At 46.2% G+C, this 21635-nt stretch overlaps 2 protein-coding genes across 2 annotated transcripts in view; both read left to right on the forward strand.

Moving 5' to 3' along the window:
• LOC147728074 (uncharacterized) overlaps positions 1 to 21635 on the forward strand; it is a 755421-nt gene that overhangs the window by 695487 nt on the left and 38299 nt on the right. The gene's annotated exons all lie outside the window — the stretch shown is intronic.
• The window catches only part of METAP1 (methionyl aminopeptidase 1), a 264690-nt gene that overhangs the window by 167044 nt on the left and 76011 nt on the right, over positions 1 to 21635 (forward strand). The window contains exon 7 of the mRNA XM_086961960.1: positions 1498 to 1636. Within this exon, the coding sequence (XP_086818086.1) occupies positions 1498 to 1636 (139 nt within the window). The remainder of the gene's footprint in view (positions 1 to 1497; positions 1637 to 21635) is intronic.

A 21635-nucleotide genomic window follows, 5' to 3' on the forward strand; every position in this document is an offset into this window, starting at 1 on the left:
TGTTCCACAGGGATCCGCCCTCTCACCTATTCTCTTCAATTTATTCATGTAACCACTAGCAGATTCCTTAAAATCTGCTACCGTTCATTATCACATGTATGCTGATGAGACACTATTGAATCTAAAAATCTCTTCAACAGATGACCTCATATCCCTCAACTCTATTTTACAAAATACTCATCTTTGGCTCACCGACCATCATCTCATGCTCAATGCCACCAAAACCGAATTCCTACTCGTACCTCCTCCGAATAACATTCTCAAAATTGATCTCTGGATGAAACATCTTACTGCACTCAACTGCTCTCCTCACATCATAGATTCTGCTAGATCCTTGGGAATTACATTAGACCAACACTTTAATATGCAGGATCACATCATTAGATCACCAAAGGAGCGAATCATCAGATGAGCATGCTACGGAAACTCAAACCTTTCCTCCCACAGGACTTCAAGCATGCGGTTCAAGCTCTTGAGTTGCCCAAATTGAACTACGGTAGTGCAACTCTGTGGCCTATCTAGATACAAACTGGCATCCTAAGAGCCTCCCTCAATGCGGCCGCCAGACTTGTCTCCTGTATAAACCTCTCCCCGTCCTAAAATCCCTGAACTGCCTCACTTATGAGGCAAAAATTCAACTAATGGTAGCATACATGACACACAAAGCCCTACATTTCAATACCCCCGGATATTTTGCCCAAAAACTAGAAAAATCAGGAGGTTGCGGAAAATCGCGAAGTGCAAGATCCCTACTACTGAAACCACAGCGGTTCCATAACCGGAAAACTGATACAGAGCTTTCTCGGGTGTAGCACCAAAGATATGGAACTCTGCCAACGGATGGTCACCTAATTTCATCTACCGCTTCATTCAAAAAAGTAAAATCATTTCTGATGAACACGTTTTTACCCCAAGCGATCTCCTTTATGTATACTGATTGTAAAAATACCTGCAACTCTTTTATGATTCCTGTCCTTTTTATGATGACTATCTTTGAGAACAAGTGTAAGTTATGTATCCTCAAAGCTTTTTACTTCCATTTATATAGGTGATCATGTTAGATACTCAATTATACTCATGTAAAGTGCTCTGATACCCAATAGGGTCATGTTCTCGCTATACAAAACTTTATAAATAAATACTCACAAATGCACGCACACACAAACTTGTATAGTATCTTTTTTTTTATTTTTACATCTACATACATTGTAATACTCTTACAGGTATCTTCACTTATCAGATTTACATACTGTGACATAGAAGCATAAAGCCATTTACACACACTCCCACTTATGTAATTAAGATGTATTCATTATGTACCATGGCATACAAATATATGTAATGCAAAAGGCACACATTATATATAGATTGTATTGCTACATAATCAGCAATGCCTCTGTACAGAGAACAATGCAGTAATTTCAGCAAATTGACCATTCAGTGTGAAATTATTTTTGTCTATTTAATTCTTATGTTGTATTGTATCATTTATTTTAGGCATGTATTTCCAGACATTGCTATCCTTCACCCTTGAACTACTATAATTTTCCAAAGTCCTGCTGCACGTCTGTTAATGAGGTGATCTGCCATGGAATTCCTGACAGACGGCCTTTGCAAGATGGTGATATACTCAATGGTAGGTAAAAGGGAAGTTTAACATTTTTATTTGTGTTTGCAATTTTCACAGTACAGTATGTCCACAGGCAGTTTGGAGTTATTTATTCTAAAACCTGTTTGACAGTCCATTGGGAGCCGTAAGTGGCACGGAGGGTGGCTCAAGGGCATCCAGAGGTTACAGGGCCTCAATTTTGTTACTTAAGGTTGTTTACCAGTGATGTCCCACGACCCCTGTACTATTATCACCTCTAACTGAAAACCATTTGCACCTTTAAGCATTTGGCACTCCGGGTAGGGAAGGCAAAGCATTTCAAAGATACCTCATAAAGGTGCTTTGGGTTGGCTTGCAGGCCCTAACACGGAAAACCGCAATATCTCGATCTATGCATTTTGCAAAAATATAAACTCTTATTGATCAACATAGTTAGGCCTACAGATTTGCAAGGTATTCACAATAAGAAAGGTCGACTGCCTCTGAAAATGTATTTGCATTTGTTAAACCAGACTTGCAGGCTTTACCGCAATTGAAATATCAACCTGAGCCCTCTGTGTAAAGAGACTTTAACTTCCTTTAGGTACTCATAATGCATTTACACAGAGTCCCTCACCCGATAGATGTTTGTTACTATCCACAATAGGATCTCACACAAGTGGTAAATAGTAGTCTGTTAAACTCTAATGAGCCACAACTCCTGTTGATCAACCCCTGGGACCCTGTAACCTCTGTCAGGGCCTTTACAAAAGTTAGACCCCGGAAAGCAACTCTAAACAAGTACCTTCCTTTTCATGGAACCTTTATTCTCTTTCTGGTGGGCTTGCGTTACCAGCCCCATCTTCCAGGGTTCCAGACCCCCATACTTAGTTGAACTCAATTTTGTCCTTCCTGCACAGCCTTTTTCTCATTTTCTTCATGGTTTATCCCCACAAGGCATACTTCCAGCACCCTATCCCACAGCTAATTTAGCTTCTTCCAAAAAGACAGGTACAGCTTCTTCAGCAGAGGCAGCATCCAAGTACCTTGCCCAGCTCCTTAGTCACTTGGCACCTGGGCTGGTAATGCAGGATTTACCTTTGGGGAATGTAGTCCAGCTATCCCTTTACTCCAGGCAATCTGCAGCTGGGTCTTGCCCTGGCTCCTGCCTGGTAGTAATCCAGCAATGAGTTATTGGCTTTGGGTTTCAAGTTAATTCCCACCCTCCCTGCTGAGACAGTCCTGTCACCAGTCCACGAGAAAACTCACACACTGACCTGGGATCGAGCCCTAGGGAACTCTGAATTTCAAAGAATATTTTCTGGAGCTGATTTTAGACAGTTCCTGACGTTTTGTTTGAGCCCTAGACTGTCCAAACGAAACTCTTCATCACTCAAAGTTCATTAGTAAGAGGAAGTGGGCGGGCACTTCACTGTCAGGGAAACAAAAAAAAGTGCAATTGAGGGAGAGGCCTCCCCTGTACTTTCTACACAGCACTGTCTACAGTAATACCTCTAGGGAAGAATGAAGTAGAAGAGAAAAAGGGACTGTCCCTACACTTCAACAGGGCAGTCTACTGCTTTTCAATCCACTTTAAAGGAACATCTGAAATGTTCCTAGAATCTACGTCCCTTCTGGCTGTTTCTCACCATCCTTAGTCTTGTGAATCATTCACCCACAGGAAATTGAACATGAGATCCTGTCTCTTAACAGTAAAGTGCTACATATGCACTCGACAGTCACCAAAATCAGCACATGAAACATTTACAGTGCACATGGACTCTGTATACATGCCTCTTGAATCCTACTAAGAACTCCATCCCTAACTGTCCACAGGCAGGTATGTGGCTTAAAATGCCAGCAGTGCAGTTTACTAGGCATGATATAATTTAAACAGAGCCTACATTATGTAAGACTGTATTAGGGTTGCTTACCACACAGGAAAGATCCAGTTACAAGAGGTTAGAAAGTGAAAAACTGTGAGTTGTCATTCGTTATATTATATACACATCTTTTTTTGAGGTGCAAAAGAATAAAAGTACTGTCCCATTCTTCTTCCTAATTATCCATTAATTTGCAGTTCTCCATTTCGGTACCCTTTTTCATTGACCTGTATTCCTCGTTAATTACAATCTGTACCTAGCCATGTTGTTTTGAAAGGCATCTTACCAACTTAATTCTTAGTTTCACATATTTTCATGTTGGTGGTTGAATTCAATTGTAAAGGCATGTAAATGCAGATATTTTGGGAGCCTAAATTTAATGTGTTCTGTGAGTTGTTTAGATCGGCATTGGTTACAGGTGAGATGCATTGTGAACCACATAACCTCTATCTTTTACAGATATACAAGCATTATTCTTTCTCTTTGTTGTTGGGCTTAGAACAACTCTTAAACATATAATCATGAGGTTGGAAAATCAACTTGACTTTCATAACAAATAGAGCATGGTAGAGGTTAATACGTTGTCTAATTTTCACTGAAGCTTTTTCTGTCTGTCTAAGAACCAAACGTTCTTTTAAAAATAGGTTAAAGGGCTGTCGAGCTCATGATTTGCCACCTCAAAACAATGGGGTTCCCCATTTGTTAGCTATTCCATTGTACCGCACGCTGTCATGCACTTGTGAACTTGCATATTCCATTAATTAATGCCATTGACGTCACAGTTCACATTTTATGGGGATGAAATGCTCCTGTAGTATCATGCAGTGTTATGTATGTACTTCAATGTTAAATGGCTGTCAATATGTAAATTTCCTTGCAGATGATTATTATAGAGGTGAAAAGATGCTGCAGTTGCACTGGAAATTTATGATTTTTTTACTTTAAAAGCAGGTGTATGGCTGCAGTACCTCTTCTAATGTAGCTGACCTCACACTAAGTTTGTGAACATGGCAGGCTCTTGTAATCAAGTTAAAGCAGTACATATTTTCATCCATATTTAAATGCACTTTGAAGACTTCAGTATTAATTTGACCTCAGATTTTGACTCCGCAAGAAGTGTCAAAGATATGTACCTTCGTCAGAGTATTAAAAAGGTTCACGTAAAAAAAATATTGAAGATCGGTGGGTAAAGATGCCCCCTCAACAACATAAAACAAAGGCTCTAGTCCCGCCTCTGCCCTTGGGCCAAGGTCGGCACTGCCAAAAAGTTCCTGACGCCCGCCATCGGGTCCGGCTCTGAAACAGAAAGAAAAGCCTTCCGGCTCTGGCTCGAGCCATCCCCACTCCGGCGCCAAAACCCAAATCCAAACATGTGTTGGTGACAATACCACCGTTGTCGAAGATTCCACCTTCCACACGAAAGACTCTGCACCAAAACCTTCGACTCCGAAACCGGCAACTAAAGAAAAAGACACTCCGTCTAAAGAGCCTCGGCCCGATGCCCTGCCTTCGGATCCAAAGCAGAAAAACCTTGTGATAAACCCTGAAACAGGACATATTCATGACACCCTTCCAAAGACCTACCAGAGGACTACCATATTCCTCTCAAAAAGAAGAGTGTGGGTAGTAATCCTTCTCCCCTTACATTCCACCTCCTTCCTCGCACTGATCCCAAATTGCTTATCACACCATCCAACTCACCACCACCATTTTCACCTGGCCCACAGGATGAGGATGGGGATGAAGATCTGGAAAGACCACAGGACACTGACCCTTGGGAGGATTATCATACTGACCCAAATACAGACATTGACCCTGATTTGTTTCCCTCCCAACCCTCCCCACCTGATAACATTGAATACATTGAGCTCCTTAACAGGGCTGCTCAATATCATGGGGTGGAGCTCCATAAAGAGCCTTTAGAAGAGGATTACCTCTTTGAAACATTTACTTCTTCTCAAAGAGCTATTCATACCTTACCAATGCTAAAAGGCATGTTAAAACGAACACAAATGAAGTATTTAAAGATCCTGTATGGGCAAGAATAATTACACCTAGGGTGGACAAAAAATATAAACCCCCACCCACCGACACTGTGTACATTACTGGCCAACTGCCCTTAGACTCCCTTGTTGTCTCCAACGCTCGCAAGAGAGCTAACTCACAGACCACAGGTGAGGCTCTTCCTCCTAAGGATTCTAAGCTTATTGATGCCTCCGGCAAAAGAGTGGCTTCACAGGCAGCAAATCACTGATGCATTGCCAATGCTCAAGCTCTGCTGGCTCGTTATGATAGGGCTGATTACGATGAGCTAGAAAAACTCATACAATATTTACCTGACTAACATAAATTGAAGGCAACTGACCTTATCCAGGAAGGTAGACTTATCTCTAATACATCCATCAGGTGTGCCCTAGATGCAGCAGACACAGCAGCTCATGCAGTGAACACCAGTATACTCTTACGCAGGCACGCTTGGTTGAGAATATCAGGCTTCAAGCCAGAGGTGCAAACCTCCATCCTCAACCAACCATTCGACAAGGAGCATCTCTTTTGCCCAGAGGTTGATACCTCGCTGAAAAAAATGGAAAAAGACACGGAGGTCGCAACACCCATGGGGGCTTTGCAGTTACCTGCCAATATGGGTTCCTTTTGCCGCTCCTTTTACAGGGGTGGTTCCAAAACTGTATCCACCGAAAATCCCTCCTCCTCTTAGAAGGGCAACGACCAATCCCCCCTCTTCAAGAGGTTGTTTCAGATGAGGTTTTAGAGGAAACAACGGGAAGGGAAGAGGCAGAGGCAACTCCACACGCACTTCCCCCGCAAACAAACAGTGAGTTCATTCCTCATTTGTTGTACACACTCAGTCAGCAAAAGGTTTCACACACTCAAAGACTGAACTCCAGGTCAATTCTTTTTATATCAAAAGATATAGTTGTTTTATTTCTAGAACCAATTGGCATCAAATATATACTGCTCTCAATATGAGAGGCCTCAGAGGAGTACTTTGCAGAAAGGCTATAAACTTTGGAAAGACAATAAGTACTGGGGTGGCAGTAGGCAACACAATTCTACACACAATTTAGCATTGAGCTCAATGGATTTCCTCATATAAACACAGGTGATTACTTTGTAGATTACTTTGGTAATCCCAGGACTGGCTCCTAGGTTCAGTCCTGGGGTCTAAGCTGAAACCTGTTTAGCAAAAACGTTTTAGGTATTGTAGTGATTTTTCAGGAATAAAAAGCTATTTTAAAAGTTCACACTTAGAAACTCTTCAACATAAATCTGGCAATGTTATCCAAAGGGAGGAAATTCAGGTTGCAGGTAAAGTACAATCTTGTTACTTTTGTAATCCAGTACTGGTCTCCTGGGGCCAGCACTGGGGTCTCAACTCAGAACAGGTAAGTCATTACTTTCAGTATTTCGTAAGATTTTTAAAGAATATTTCTAGTTTTCAAAAGTAGACAAAAGAAATTTCCTAGAAAAGCAGACAATGGATTCCTATGGAGAAAATACAAGTTACTAGTAAACCAGATAGGGATTACTTTTGCGTTTCAGCACTGGGCTACAAGGTACAGTACTGGCTCCTCTCCTGATCACAGGTGAGTATTTCGGAATTCTGATGATTTTATAGGAATATTTCAAGTTTTCAAATGTAGAAACTTGGAAGATTTTTCGAGTCAAACCAGTCAATGTTATTCAATGGCAGGTAAGTGAGTTACCGGTTTCCTGGTGAGTCCTCGACTGGTGAAGTTGTGGTTCTGAGCATAGACTCGGGGGTCCCCCAGTGTCAGGTAGGTACAGGTGGTTCACCCTTAGCGGCGCAGGGGCGGCCGGGAGCAGAGTTAGTTAAGCCCAATGTTATCCAATGGGGGGCGGGGGGCCTCCGGTTGGTGGCTGCTGGCTAGCCGGCCACGCCTCTGTGGGAACTGGGCTCCTGGTCACTTGCTCAGGGCAAAGGGGGAAGCAGGATAGGACAAAGGTGGCACAGCCAGCTGTGCTCAGGCGGCTGGGTGCAGGGTGCTTTTGAGCCGTTAGGCTCTCAATGTTATCCAATGGAAAAGGTTAAAAGGGAACAAAGGCTGCAGGCTCGGGGGTGGAGACTCTCCAGGGGCGACCAGCACGTAGAGAGGTAAGTTGGGATCTTGGAGCACAGGTAGGTACCCCAAAGGGAGGCACAGGGGGCTGTAGGGTGCAGGGGTGTCTTTGGGTGTCGGAAAAGCTTACCCTCAGCTGGTCGCTTTTGGGGGGCTCCTGGTTCTGACTCTGCAGGCGTCCTCTGGTTTGTCGAGGTGGGTTTTTGGGCACTGGACTTCGGGTCCCAGTCGCCGGGGGGACGTCCTCGTGGTCTTGGATCACTGGGGCACAGGCCGGGCTCGGCGGGTGCAGAGAGTGAGCTGGTCCGGAGCTTCCTGGCTGGCACCAGGGGGGTTGTTGCAGCAGAGCCTCTGTTGATGGGGAGTCCCAGTCTTAAAGAGGGTCGAGGCAGGCAGGTCCTCCGGGTGTCCCATGATTGCTGTCCGCAGGAGTCGCCGGGATTTAGGCAGGAGCAGGTTCCAGGATCGACAGGCCGGTAGGGCTGGGTCCAAGTCAGTTGTTGTCATCCTGTTAGCAGCTGCGCGACAGGTCTTCTTCCTGATCTTCTTTCTTCTTGTGGTATCGGGATCAGAGGAAGGAAGGTTCAGGGAGCTCCTAAATACTGAATTTAAGGGGCGTTACAGGTAGGGCAAGGGTACGGACCAATAGGTCCCTGTCCTGGGGTGGGTACACCCCCTAGCCTGCTCCCCTCCTGTGGGAGAGGGCAGGAGCCTGGCTGTGATTGGGCAGACCTCCCCATCTTCAAGATGGCCCGAGCCCGGGGTCGTGCTTCACCTAGTCTTCCCCCACCTGAGGGGTGGGGTTGGCATAGACTGGCACCCCCCCTTCCTGACGTAGTTTTTACCGCCAGTCTTCCCGCCAGAGTGGGGGTCAGAACTGGTGGGGGCCAGTTGCTGGGTACAGCAAATGGTCTGAAGAAGCTCACAGAGGCGGCATGCCTTTGAAGCTTCCCCCTGCCCATCTTGGGGGAGGAGACCCAGCACCTCGCCCAGGATGTGCATTGTTGCAGGCCCTGGAGAGCGGGGGCTCTCCACCCAGGGGTCCAGCAACATGTCTGCTGTGTGGCAGCCTCTGCAGCCACTCAGCCCGATGTGGATTGTAGGTTAGGTTTTCAGGGGGCATCTCTAAGATGCCCTCTGGTGCATTTTACATTAAATCCTACACTGGCATCAGTGCAGGTTTAATGTGCTGAGAAGTTTGGTACCAAACTTGTCAGTCTTCAGTGTAGCCATTATGGTGCTGTGGAGTTCGTAATGACAACCTCCCAGCACCATATACTCTTAATGGCATCACTGCACTTACAGTGCCCAGGAATGGCCCTGGGTACTGTAGGGGTACAGGGCTCATGCACTTGTGCCCCCACCTCTCACATAGGGCACACAGCTAGAGGGGTGACTAAAGTATGCCAGGGAAGTGGGTTCTGGGGGCAGGGCACACAGGGATGTGGGCCATGTCGACTCTTGGTTTAGTTCTGTACTTAGACACTCAGCCTTCAAAGGCAGTGGGTGGGTGTCAGGGTACAGGGCCCCTGAGGGTGGCACAATGAGTGCTGCAGTCCTCGGGGATCTTCTCTGGTCACCATGCCCTGGGTACCTACGGTACCATTTACTAGGGGCTGATAGGTGGCCAGAGATGCCAATTGGGTTTTAGTTTCAACACAGTTTTAGGGAAGGAACACAGGCCCTGGGTACCTGTTTAACAGGAACCCAGGGCACACTCAGTCAAAATACATCAGCAGTTCAGAAAAAAGTGGGGGCATACCAAGGCAAGAAAGATGGGACTTTCTCACATTACCCTTCTAAGGCAAGAGGTTCTTTCTCTCTTGGACAAACACGCCATAGAGCCAGTCCCTTTACAATACCAGGGGACCGGGGTATACTCCCTGTACCTTTTAATTCCCAAAATGGTTGGCGCTCTCAGACCTATACTAGACCTCAGAACTAAATCTGTACATTTAGTCGGACCACTTTCACTTGGTTACACTCCCAACAGGTGCTCCCACTCCTTCAGCAAGGCGATTTTCTGTCTACTCTGGACTTAAAGGACGCCTACTTCCATATTCCCATTCACCCAGCTCACCAGAAATACCTCAGGTTTGTGGTAGACAGCCAACATTATCAATTCAAAGTTCTCTCATTTAGAGTAACTACCGCACCCAGTGTTTTTACAAAATGTCTGGCAGTAGTCACAGCTCATCTACGAAGACAGCACATTCACGCCTTCCCTTACTTAGATGACTGGCTAATAAAAGCCAGCTCACAGCAAAGCTGCCTACGCCACAATAAAAAAAACAGTGTAACTGCTTCACGACCTTGAGTTCACTGTAAACCTTACCAAGTCTCCTCTCCAACTATCCAACACACAAGTGTATCTAGGAGCTACAGTAGATACTCAAAGCCCAAGCCAGTCAGAATCGGCAACATGCAGACTGTATAATCTTAGTTTCAGCCTCAACACTTGTTACCAGCTCGAGTGTTCATGCAATTGCTAGGAATGATGGCCTCTTTCATTTTAATTGTTCCTTACCTAAGACTCCAAATACGTCCCCTACAGGAATGCTTAGCACGTCAGTGGCACCAGGCTCAAGGTCAGTTATCAGATCTAGTGTTGGTGGACGGCTGCACCCATCGCTCTCTGCAGTGGTGAAACATACAAAATCTTTCCAAGGGGCGGCCATTTGTCGACCCAGTTTCACAGATAGTGCTAACAGGAGACTGATAGCTCACTGGTTGGGGAGCTCATCTCCACAAACATACCATTTGGGCATGTGGACTCTGCAACAAAAATAACTCCAAGTAAACCATCTAGAACTGCTATCAATTTTTCTAGCATTGAAAGCATTTCAACTTCATCTAGTTGGCAAAGCTGTCGTAATTCGTACAGACAACATGACCGCAATGTGCTACATTCAAAAACAGGGCGGTACACTCTCCAGCTCTCACAGCTAGCCCAGAGCATCTAGAGATGGGCCATACCTCACAAAATAGATCTCCTTGCAGAACACCTTCCAGGAGTAAACAACCAGATTGCAAATCTGCTCAGTCGTCAACAACAGATCCACGAATGGGAACTCCACCCTCGGGTTCTCCTCCCATTCTTCCAAATGTGGGGCTTCCCGGAGATAGGTCTGTTCGCCACTCACCCAAACGCAAAATGCCCAATCTTTGAATCCATATATCTACACCCACTGTCCAAAGGCAATGCACTGTGGATGAACTGGTCAGGGATATTTGCTTTAAACTTTTCCGCCTCTCCCACTCATTCCATTAGTGGTTCGGAGGCTCAGACAACCGTCCCTGACACTAATCCTAGTTGCTCCCACATTGGCCTGTCAATCCTGGTTCACAATACTGTTGGAGTTATCCGTAGTCCCTCACCAAAAACTACACCTTACTCCCAATCTTCTCATGCAGAACCATGGAGGGATAAGACACCCAGATCCCAGTCATCTCAACCATGCGATCTGGCACCTGAAGTCCTAGAGTTTGGCTATCTTAATCTTCCGCCAGACTGCATGAATATCATGTAGGATACTAGGTGCCCTACCACAAGAGCATGCTATGCAGCGAAGTAGAAGCGGTTTGTGATTTACTGTAACAACAATCCAATCAATCCACTCAACGCTTCAATACAAAACATAATTTGCTACCTATTCCATCTACAGCACTCCAATTTAGCGTACACATCCATACGCTTACATCTTGCTGCAGTAGCTGCATATCTGCAAAACAGACATTTGTCTCTTTTTAGAGTGCCTGCTATTAAAGCATTTATGGAACTACTTAAGTCCTTCTCCCCAAACTTCAACCTGGTCCAGTGTGGAATCTCAACATCGTTCTTACAAGACTCATGGGTTCACTTTTTGAGCCATTGCACAAATGTGAACTACAATTTCTCACTTGGAAGGTAGCCTTCCTTATAGCCATCACATCTCTGAGAAGAATGGGTGAGCTTCAGGCACTAACCATAGAAGAACCCTTTTTACAAATACACCAAAACAAAGTAGTTCTTAGGACTAACCCCAAATTTGTACCTAAAGTTATTTCTGCTTTTCACATCAACCAATTTTTTGAGTTAACCTTTCTTCTTCCCTCAACCAGATTCTGTGGCAGAATGTGCTCTTAACACCTTAGATGTTAAAAGAGCATTACTGTACTACATTGAAAGGACAAAACCCTTCAGGAAGACCAAGCAACTTTTTGTTGCTTTTGCTCCACCACAGGAAGGCAATCTAGTATCAATCTGGTATTGCAAGAGGATAGTTAAGAACATTCAAATATGAATTACAAAAAAAAAAGTAATGTTCGAGGCATGTGGGCTGCTGAATTCATATCTGTGCATAGATCGCCGCCTAGTGTTGGGTCCGGATGATCGCACATTGTTGTCCTGGAAGAGTCTTCGAAGTATCACGAGATAGGTGGCTCCTCCCCTGGACTACAGTGCGCATGGGCATCGACTCCATCCCCAGATTGTTTTTTTCCGCCATTGGGTTCGGATGCATATTGGTTCACTCAAGTTCGGAATCGATATTAAACTCTTCTTTTAGCCAAAAGGCCTTTAGTTTATCGGCGGTATTGTCTTGCGATTGGTGCCCAGTTCTGTTCCAGCTCAGTTCCCGAGCCGGACATCCAGAGGAGCCGGGTGGCTTTTCGGCGCTGAAGGCCCGGTCGACGCCAGAGGCCTTATCGACGAACCATCCTGGAACGGAGCCGGTTCAAAAGATGTCCCGTGTGCAACTCGAAATACCCTCACATCGATGTCCACCCGGTGTGCAACAAGTGCCTGTCGCCGGATCACGATGAAGCCAGCTGTATGTCTTGTTCCTGTTTCCGATCCAAGAAGACGATTTGACTTCGACGTGCAGCGCGCAAGAAAGCTCAGCAGACTGCACCTGACCCGGTGAACATCTTCGATGCCGAGGACGAGGAGGCAGAGCGGGATGTTAGAGAAAACCGGTCTGATCCCGCATCGGAGATCGACTCCAGCTACGACGCTGATATTGAGATGCTCGATGCTGAAGACTTCGTCGACGAGGTAGGAGACGACGATGGGGCCTTTGGGGCCATGGAAGATAGCTCAAGCGAGGAGCTAGGCCCACAAACTGATACTAGGGCCAAGACACTTCATAAGGCTCAGGTCGAAGGATCGCCACATGGCCTTACCCAAGATCTTCCACTGGGTTTTACAGACCCGCTTTCGGGCCCGGCTTCGGACACTTCTAAAGAGCCGCAAGTTGCCAAACCGAAAGAGAAAGCTTTGGTGTCTACGCAACTCAAAGCACTAGAGGCGAAATCGAAACCGAAAGTGCTTATTGCTTTGGTCGGCTCGAAGTCCTCTGAACTGTCGGCACCGACTAAGCATGAAGGGGTTATCGACCCGAAGAGGCCGTTAAAGGGCGTCGAGCCAAAAACTGGCACATCAAAAGCACCTGTCAAGGACGTCGACCCGAAAAAATCGGCGCCGAAGACCATCGACACCGACAAAGGACTCGGAGCTCAGAAGGTTCTCGAGCCTACGCGTCGACCGGACAAGACTAAAAGTGGTACTACCCTCGAGTCCACGCCTGCCGGTGGCTCGAAGGATTCCGTAGAGCCAACGCAGCCGTCCGCCTCCTTCTCGAAGCAGGTGGCGGACTCGTTGAAGCGCATTAAAGACAAGGCTTCGGCTGTCGGACCAAAGGATACTCCTCCTCCAAAGCCTGCCGGTAACCCTCCAAAGACGTCGGCGCCCATCCACTTCACGCTGCAGCCGAAAGTGGTACCGAAGGCCTTCGTCCCTAAGTTGGCCGTCGAAGCACCCAAGAAGGTGTCCACAGGGCCGAGGCCTACTACTGTGGTACCAGCCACAAAGCATCGACAACCCACGCTTGAAGAGCAACAGGAACAATTCATCGATGCCGACACAGGCAGACTTTCTATTTATAAACGAAAGATCGCCCCGGAACAGCCTATGGAGGCGTATAGGATCCCATTAAAAAAGGATTCTACTACAACACTCGTTCTTGTAGAACCTATATCTCCATGTGGCCAAGATGTCTCGCCCACTTATTCAGATGTAGAAACAGGGGAAGGTGACGATGAGGAGTACAACTACCCTGTGGACACTGATCCAGAAGATCATAATGAACCCTGGGCAGATGCTGCTGACCCAGGAGATCCACACCCTGCCTCAGACACTCATGTGTATGCTGTAAAAACATCGCCTACTGAGGATTCAGCGGCGTTTAATGCACTTATTGAAAGGGCAGACAAAAATCATGCTGTCCAGCTACATGCTGACCCTATTGAAGTGGATTTTCTGTTTGACACCTTTTCCACCTCTGAGAGGACTGTCAAAACTCTGTCTATGCTAAAGGGTGTTTTGAAACATGCTGGGGAAATATTTAAGGAGCCTACAAGAGCCAGGGTGATAAACCCCAGAATTGAAAAAAAAGTACAAACCGGCGCCTGGGGACCCTACCTACATTAAGGGACAGTTGCCGTTGGACTCTCTAGTTGTTTCTAATGCCCGGAAGAGGGCTAACTCACAAACAACGGGTGATGCTCCTCCCCCTGATAAATAATCTAAGGTGTAAGAGGCATCGGGGAAAAGGGTGGCAGCTCAAGCGGCCAACATCTGGCGCATTTCAAACACTCAGGCACTCTTAGCCAGGTATGACAGGGCCCATTACGACACACTGGAGACCCTGTTACAACACCTACCAGATGAATATGAGGAGGCAGCAGAGATGCTTATTCAGGGAGGGAAGCTCATATCAAATGCTTCTATCAAATGTGCACTGGACGCAGCAGACACCGCGGCCAGAGCCGTTAAAACAAGTGTCATGTTGAGACGGCATGCCTGGCTCAGATCTCCGGGTTCAAGCCAGAGATACAGACCACCATTCTAAATCAGCCAGTAAACCCTGATCATTTATTTGGCCCAGAGGTGGACACCACCTTGGAGAAGATCAAGAAGGACACAGACTGCAAAGTCTATGGGGGCTCTCCAGTCGCAGCAGTTCAGGGGTGGTTCTTTTCGTCGCTCAAGCAATACAGGTGTTTCCAGAGGCCAGCTGTCCCAGCAAACACAGTGCAATAAAGGTGGCGTGCAAACCACATACGCCAAACAAAGTAGAGGTGGCTATCGTGGAAACAGCGCCAAGGGCAGAGGTCGTGGAAACAGCTCCAGATCCTCTGCCACTAACAAACAGTGACGCCTTGTCACTGACCCCCGACCATACAACACCGGTCGGGGGGAGACTCCAACAGTTCCTGCCGGTCTGGAAGTCTATCACCACAGACGGGTGGGTCACAAAGCTTATCCAGTATGGTTATGGTCTGGAGTTAACATCCAGTCCACCCAACATACCCCCAAGACACCGTCCTATGTCCACAGAGCATTTGCACTTATTGCAGCAGGCGGTACTCGTCATGCTGCAAAAAGGAGCAATCGAGCTCGTGCCTGTGGAAGAAAGAGGCACAGAAGTGTACTCACTGTACTTCTTGATCCCAAAAAAGGACTGGTCCCTCAGACCCATACTGGACCTCAGACCCCTCAATCAGTACATTCTATCAGAACACTTTCACATGCTAACATTGCAGCAGGTTCTACCGTTGCTCAGTCAGGGAGATTGCCTCGCAACATTGGATCTGAAGGATGCATACTTTCATATTCCGCTACACCCGTCACACAAAAAATACCTCAGATTCACCATTCAGAATCAGCATTACCAATTCAAGGTCCTCCCTTTCGGAGTAACAACGGCACCCAGGGTGTTTACAAAGTGCCTGGCTACAGTGGCTGCACACCTACGGAGACAAAACATTCACGTCTACCCTTATCGGGACGACTGGCTTATCCAGGCAAAGTCGGCCCAGCAGTGTGCCGCCCACATGTCCCACACCATTCACCTTCTTCACGATCTGGGATTTTCACTGAATTACCCAAAGTCCCACCTGCAGCCCGCCCACATACGGCAGTATCTGGGCGCGACAATAGACACACTGGCAGCCAAAGCACAGCCAAATTCAGTGAGTATCAACAGCATGCAATTGCTGATACAGAAATTCAGACCTCAACACTCGCTTCAGGCACGAGTGTTCATGCAGTTGATAGGCATGATGGCCTCCTGCATCTTCATAGTCCCGCACGCGCGACTACATATGCGTCCACTTCAGGAGTGCTTAGCACGTCAGTGGAATCAGGCTCTCACGGACAGTTGAAAGACCTAGTGTTGGTGACCGGTCGTGCATACAACTCTCTGCATTGGTGGAATCCACAAAACCTTTGCAAGGGACGACCGTTCCAGGAGCCTGTGCCACAGATCATTCTGACAACGGACGCATCTCTCCAGGGTTGGGGAGCTCATGTACTCCACTACACAGTGCAGGGACTATGGACCACGCAGCAAAGGAAGATGCACATCAACCTTCTAGAGCTGCTAGCAATCTTCATGGCAATGAAAGCATTCAAGGTACATCTGTGCAACAAGATCGTGTTGATCCGGACGGACAACATGACAGCCATGTACTACATTCAAAAACCGGGAGGAACACACTCTCCACAGTTGTCTCATCTGGCTCAGAGCATGTGGAAGTGGGCCATTCAGAGGAACATCTTCCTCATGGCGGAACACCTCCCAGGCAAGGACAATCAGATGGCGGACCTGCTCAGCAGGTACAGCCACCAAATGCACGAGTGGGAGATGCATCCATCAGTACTCCACCCGTACTTCCAGCAGTGGGGTCATCCAGACATAGACCTGTTCGCCACAAAGGAGAACGCCAAATGCCGAAGCTTTGCCGCCAGGTTCCCACACCCACAAGGCAATGCGATATGGATGAACTGGTCAGGCATCTTTGCGTACGCTTTTCCCCCAGCACCTCTAATACCGCTGGTGGCACGCAAGCTGATGCAACACTCGATGACGCTCATCCTGGTTGCTCCAACGTGGACACGCCAACCATGGTACACCACGTTTCTAGAACTATCCGTGGTACCGCATCAAAGGCTGCACCTCACACCCAGGCTTTTGACGCAGAGCCATGGCGACATTCAGCACCCAGATCCGCAACAGCTCAACCTGGCGATCTGGCTCCTGAGGTCTTAGAATTTGGCTACCTCAATTTGCCTCCAGACTGTATGGATATCATAAGGGAGGCAAGAAAGCCCACCACCAGAGCATGCTATGCGGCGAAATGGAAGCGGTTTGTAATTTATTGTGCTGGCCACATCAACCCACTAGACGCGTCTACTCACAACATCCTTTGTTATCTGTTACATCTATACAAATGCAATCTGGCCTATGCTTCCATTCGTATACATTTGTCCGCAATAGCAGCTTATCTACAAAACAGGGAGCATCTCTCCCTTTTCAGAGTGCCTGCCATTAAAGCTTTTCTGGAAGGACTCAAACGAGTCATTCCTCCCCATACCCCGCCAGCTCCTGAATGGAACCTAAATGTGGTCCTCACCAGACTGATGGGTCCACCTTTTGAGCCTCTACATTCCTGCGAGATTCAGTTCTTGACGTGGAAAGTGGCTTTCCTGATAGCGATTAAATCACTGAGACGCGTTAGTGAGCTCCAGGCACTAACTATCCAAGAGCCATTTATACAAATTCATTCCAACAGGGTGGTGCTTCGCACTAACCCTAAATTTCTTCCTAAGGTAGTTTCACAGTTCCATATCAATCAGACTATTGAACTGCCTGTGTTCTTCCAAAAACCTGAGTCCGTGGCGGAGAGGATGCTCCACACACTAGACGTCAAGAGGGCTTTAATGTACTACATTGATAGGACCAAGGATTTTTGGAAAACTAAACAACTGTTTGTTGCCTTTTCGCCACAACACAAAGGCAACCCCATTTCCAAAGCAGGTATAGCCAGGTGGATCGTTAAGTGCATTCAAATCTGCTATGAAAAAGCCAAGCGCACTTTAACGGTCCCCCCACGGGCCCACTCCACCCGAAAGTTGGGGGCCTCCATGGCTTTCCATGGAAATATTCCTTTAGAAGACATATGTAGAGCAGCCACATGGTCTACCACACACACATTTACGAAACACTACTGTGTAGATGTGCACTCCAAACAGCAGGCAGCTGTAGGGCAGGCTGTTCTAAAAACACTTTTCCAAACTGCTGCAGCTGGCACAGGCGGCCGCCGTTAATGGAGGGACTGCTATGTATTCTATGCACAGATATGAATTCAGCAGCCCACATGCCTCGAACCGAATATGCTACTTACCAGTATGCATCTGTTCTTGGCATGTAGGGCTGCTGACATTCATATCGCCCGCCCTCCTCCCCGGCGCCTGTAGCGACTGCAGCACTCCAATTTACTCTAAGCATGGTCATCACTCACGGTGTTACACTCCATCTTTGCCGCAATGGCTAAAAACAATCTGGGGATGGAGTCGATGCCCATGCGCACTGTAGTCCAGGGGAGGAGCCACCTATCTCGTGATACTTGGAAGACTCTTCCAGGACAACAATGTGCGATCATCCGGACCCAACACTAGGCGGCGATCTATGCACAGATATGAATGTCAGCAGCCCTACATGCCAAGAACAGATGCATACTGGTAAGTAGCATATTCGTTCAACTGTTTCTGAACATTTGACCTACCTGTAACAAAGCCATTTGTATTCAACTGTATTATACCAGAAAATAACTATTTTTCTTACCTGCACCAAATCTGGCTTGGTTTTTTAAATAAAATAACTAAATAATATTTTTTATACTAACAAATTGGTCTGAGTTCAGTCTTTGAGTGTGTGACATCATTACTTGCCTAAGTTGATCCAATAAATGCTTAACACTACCCTCTGAAAAAAAGCCTTGCTGCTCGCCCACACTACCACCAATCGAGAGTAAGGTATTGTCTACTTTTACCTCTGCCTACCCTTGGGGTTCCACTGGACTCTGTGCACACTATAACTTACTTTGGTATAGTATATTTAGAGCCAGCTTCCTACAGTAGGTCGGTGCAGTCACATTTCTTTATGGGACTAGATATATCTACAGTCTTTTTAGGGATTTTCCCCCGGTTCCCAAACAAGTGTTTGCAGTAGATCCTTTTGCCACATCTCGAAGGACAGTCTGAGTGGCACTAGTCCTTTTTATGAGATGTTGACTCACTGGCATTATTCCCTTCACTTTCAGGTATTGCTTCCCATCTGCCTTGAAAAAGAAAAGTGCCTAGTGAACATACATTGAGATTGCCAGCAGTGGCGCTGGAACTATTTTCAGGGTGGGAATGTTGACATCAATGTTACAGCAGGGATGAAATCCAAGCATTACACGAAGTCTAGCAAATGAGCCATGCCCATTTGACAGGAAACTTGTAAGGTAGTAGTAGGAGTCCAATAGTGCATGGATTCTGGAGCACATTGTCTCAAATATGTTTAAAGCATGGTCGGCTAGGCTACTGCCTTTTACACAGTGCACATTTCCATTAAAATGGCTATTAAAATTAAATCAGTCCTCCTGCTTTACGACCAAATCTACCAGGTGCACAAACCATAATGTGGCTTTCTGTGCATATTTATTATTTGCGCATCACATAAGTGAAGTGTTATGGGTTATTTTGATCCTATTAAAATCTTTGTTTCCATAATATTTCAGAAACCCAAAAACAACTGGCCTCATTTAAATTTTCTTGCTGTTTATATACTTTGAAGTTTTGTAAAGTTCATTCACTAGTATTTCAATTGTGTTGTGTGCTAGCAAATGCTTGACATCCTGTGGACTTTCCTTTCATGCTTCATGTCCCCAGGAAGACTGTCACTTGAGTCTTATTACAAAATGAGCTCAATTTGCAATCAAGGAAAGGAAAAGTAAACACCAATCATAAACAGTGGTTTGACAGAAGACATTGTATAATACTTGACCAGTGTTTTTGAACTCACAGCAATTGCAACAAGTTAAAAACAAAATGTAAGGGATTCCTTTTTACACATTCTCCTTCTAAACTCCTGCAAGTTTAACTTTGGCCGTGGGAGGGTGCTCGTGCAGCACATTGCGACCCCCTACTACTATTGGCCCCCGGTCACCAGTATCTCAGCTACTTGTAGTCTTCCAAGGCCCATCCTCCAGTCCCACCCCTCTCTCTGAATGGGTGAGGAAGGAATGAAGAAGTCGGTAATGCCAGTGGTGGTCCCTTCTGCTTTCTCCAATTGTCTTTAGAACCGGTCTGTTTGGAAGTGGTGAGGAGATGACAAGGTTGTGCCCAGGGCCGGCTCCCTGTCCCATTTCTATTGCCTGCAGCCCCAGCTGTGGGAGTTGGTATGAGTGGAGAACATATATGTCTAGCTTTGCACAGTGGTGCAGAACTTGAAAACCAACATGTTGCCAGTTTTGTAGGGGCTGACTTCTATGCCCTCACAAATACTGCTGACGCATCCACAGGCGCCACAAAACGCACAAAGGTTGACATCTCCCTGGCACCTGTGCTGTAGTGTACCTGGTGTGTACTTCTGGGGCAGCTTGGGTCCAGGATGTGACACCTGGCTTTTAAGTATTCTTGTAACCTAACTGCTATCTGAGATTGTTGTAAGAGGAGGTGGCAACACACTATTGTATGCTATACCTTTTGTTCTTATTTAAAAATGGTGCTTCCCTATCATTGCATCCTGCCACTGTGCACACACTGATTGTTTCATGTAAATGAATGCTTAATAAAACAAAGACCTTTTGAGCTGGCTTTATACCCTGAATTTAAGTTAATTAGTGATGGTTTCAAGCATCTTATTGAACATGCTGGCCAGAGTAATTGAAAGAAGATTGCATGTGCCCCATCGTTTAATACTATCTAGATTCTTCCCTCCTCTATCCTATTCAATCATACTACCAGACTCACATGTCCTCTTTTTCTTCAAATATTTGTAGAGCGCATGGCTACCCGGAATCTGGCTTCTCAGCGCTTTTGGGTTTGTTGGAGTTAGTGAGTTAAAAGGCTAAAAGATTTCGGGGAAGAGATGGGTTTCAAGTTTTTTTCCTGAAACTCATGAAGTTGTCCTCCATTCTGAGACTGGTAGACGGAGTTCCAAAGCTTTGGTGCAAGGGAGGTATAAGACCTACCCCCACTTCTAGCTCTCTTAATTCCAGAGACAAAAAGCAGTTCAAGATTGTTTGATCTTAGGATCTTATTGGCATGGTAGGAGTAGGCCAGTTGCTGTAGGACAATTGAGCCTGTGTTTTCTTGGTGTAGAATGCATAGTGAGTTGAATTGTATTCTGCAATTTATGGGCAGCCAGTGAAAAGTTTTGAGCGCAGGGCCAGCAGATTGTGTTTCTAAATGCTTAACCGTATCTGGGGGGCTAGCATTTTGAATATTCTGGATTTTTTTTATTTCTGATTTTGGGCTCCCTGAGTACAGCTAGTTGCCATAATCAAGGCTAGATCAAATTAAACCTTGAATCACGATTCTGCTTGATTCCAATGGGAGCCATTTCAGTACCCTTCTCTGGGCTTTCAAAAAGCTGAAACAGCTGCCAGACACCTTTTTTGCTTGGGAGTCCATGGTTAATTGGTTGTCCAGGGACATCCCTAGGCTTTTTACTTCTGGCTTAGGAGATGGGCGCTCTCTTAGGGGAGCTGCCCAAATCATCTCATCCCAGAGAGCTTGGTTGTTTACCAAGACCAGAACTTTGGTTTTTTCACTGTTCAATTTCAGACCGTTAACTGCCATCCACTCAAATACCTTAATGATCAACTGGGTATGGTCTGTGTAAGATACCATCTTGAAACCAGAGGAACATATGATGTCTGATAAAGGGCGGACATAAATATTAAAAACCGTAGGGCTTAAAGACGAGCCCTGTGGGGCACCACAGTAGAATTGATGGCTGAATGAGAAGAACAGCCCTTTGCCTACCTGGAAACTGCACTTCTCTAAAAATGATGCCAGCCACTTCAGGGCCTTCCCTGTAATGGCAACTTCTTCTAGTCTGCAAAGAAGGGTGGGTAACCATATAAAAAATGGCACTCTGGTCCAGGAGGATCGGTGCCTCTATTCTGCCCTGGTCCATCACGCCTCACAAATTAACTACTTATATTTCCCTATAATAATCCACCTCTAAT

The sequence above is a fragment of the Lissotriton vulgaris genome, chromosome 3_1 (assembly GCF_964263255.1).
Source record: "Lissotriton vulgaris chromosome 3_1, aLisVul1.2, whole genome shotgun sequence".
NCBI lineage: Eukaryota > Metazoa > Chordata > Amphibia > Caudata > Salamandridae > Lissotriton > Lissotriton vulgaris.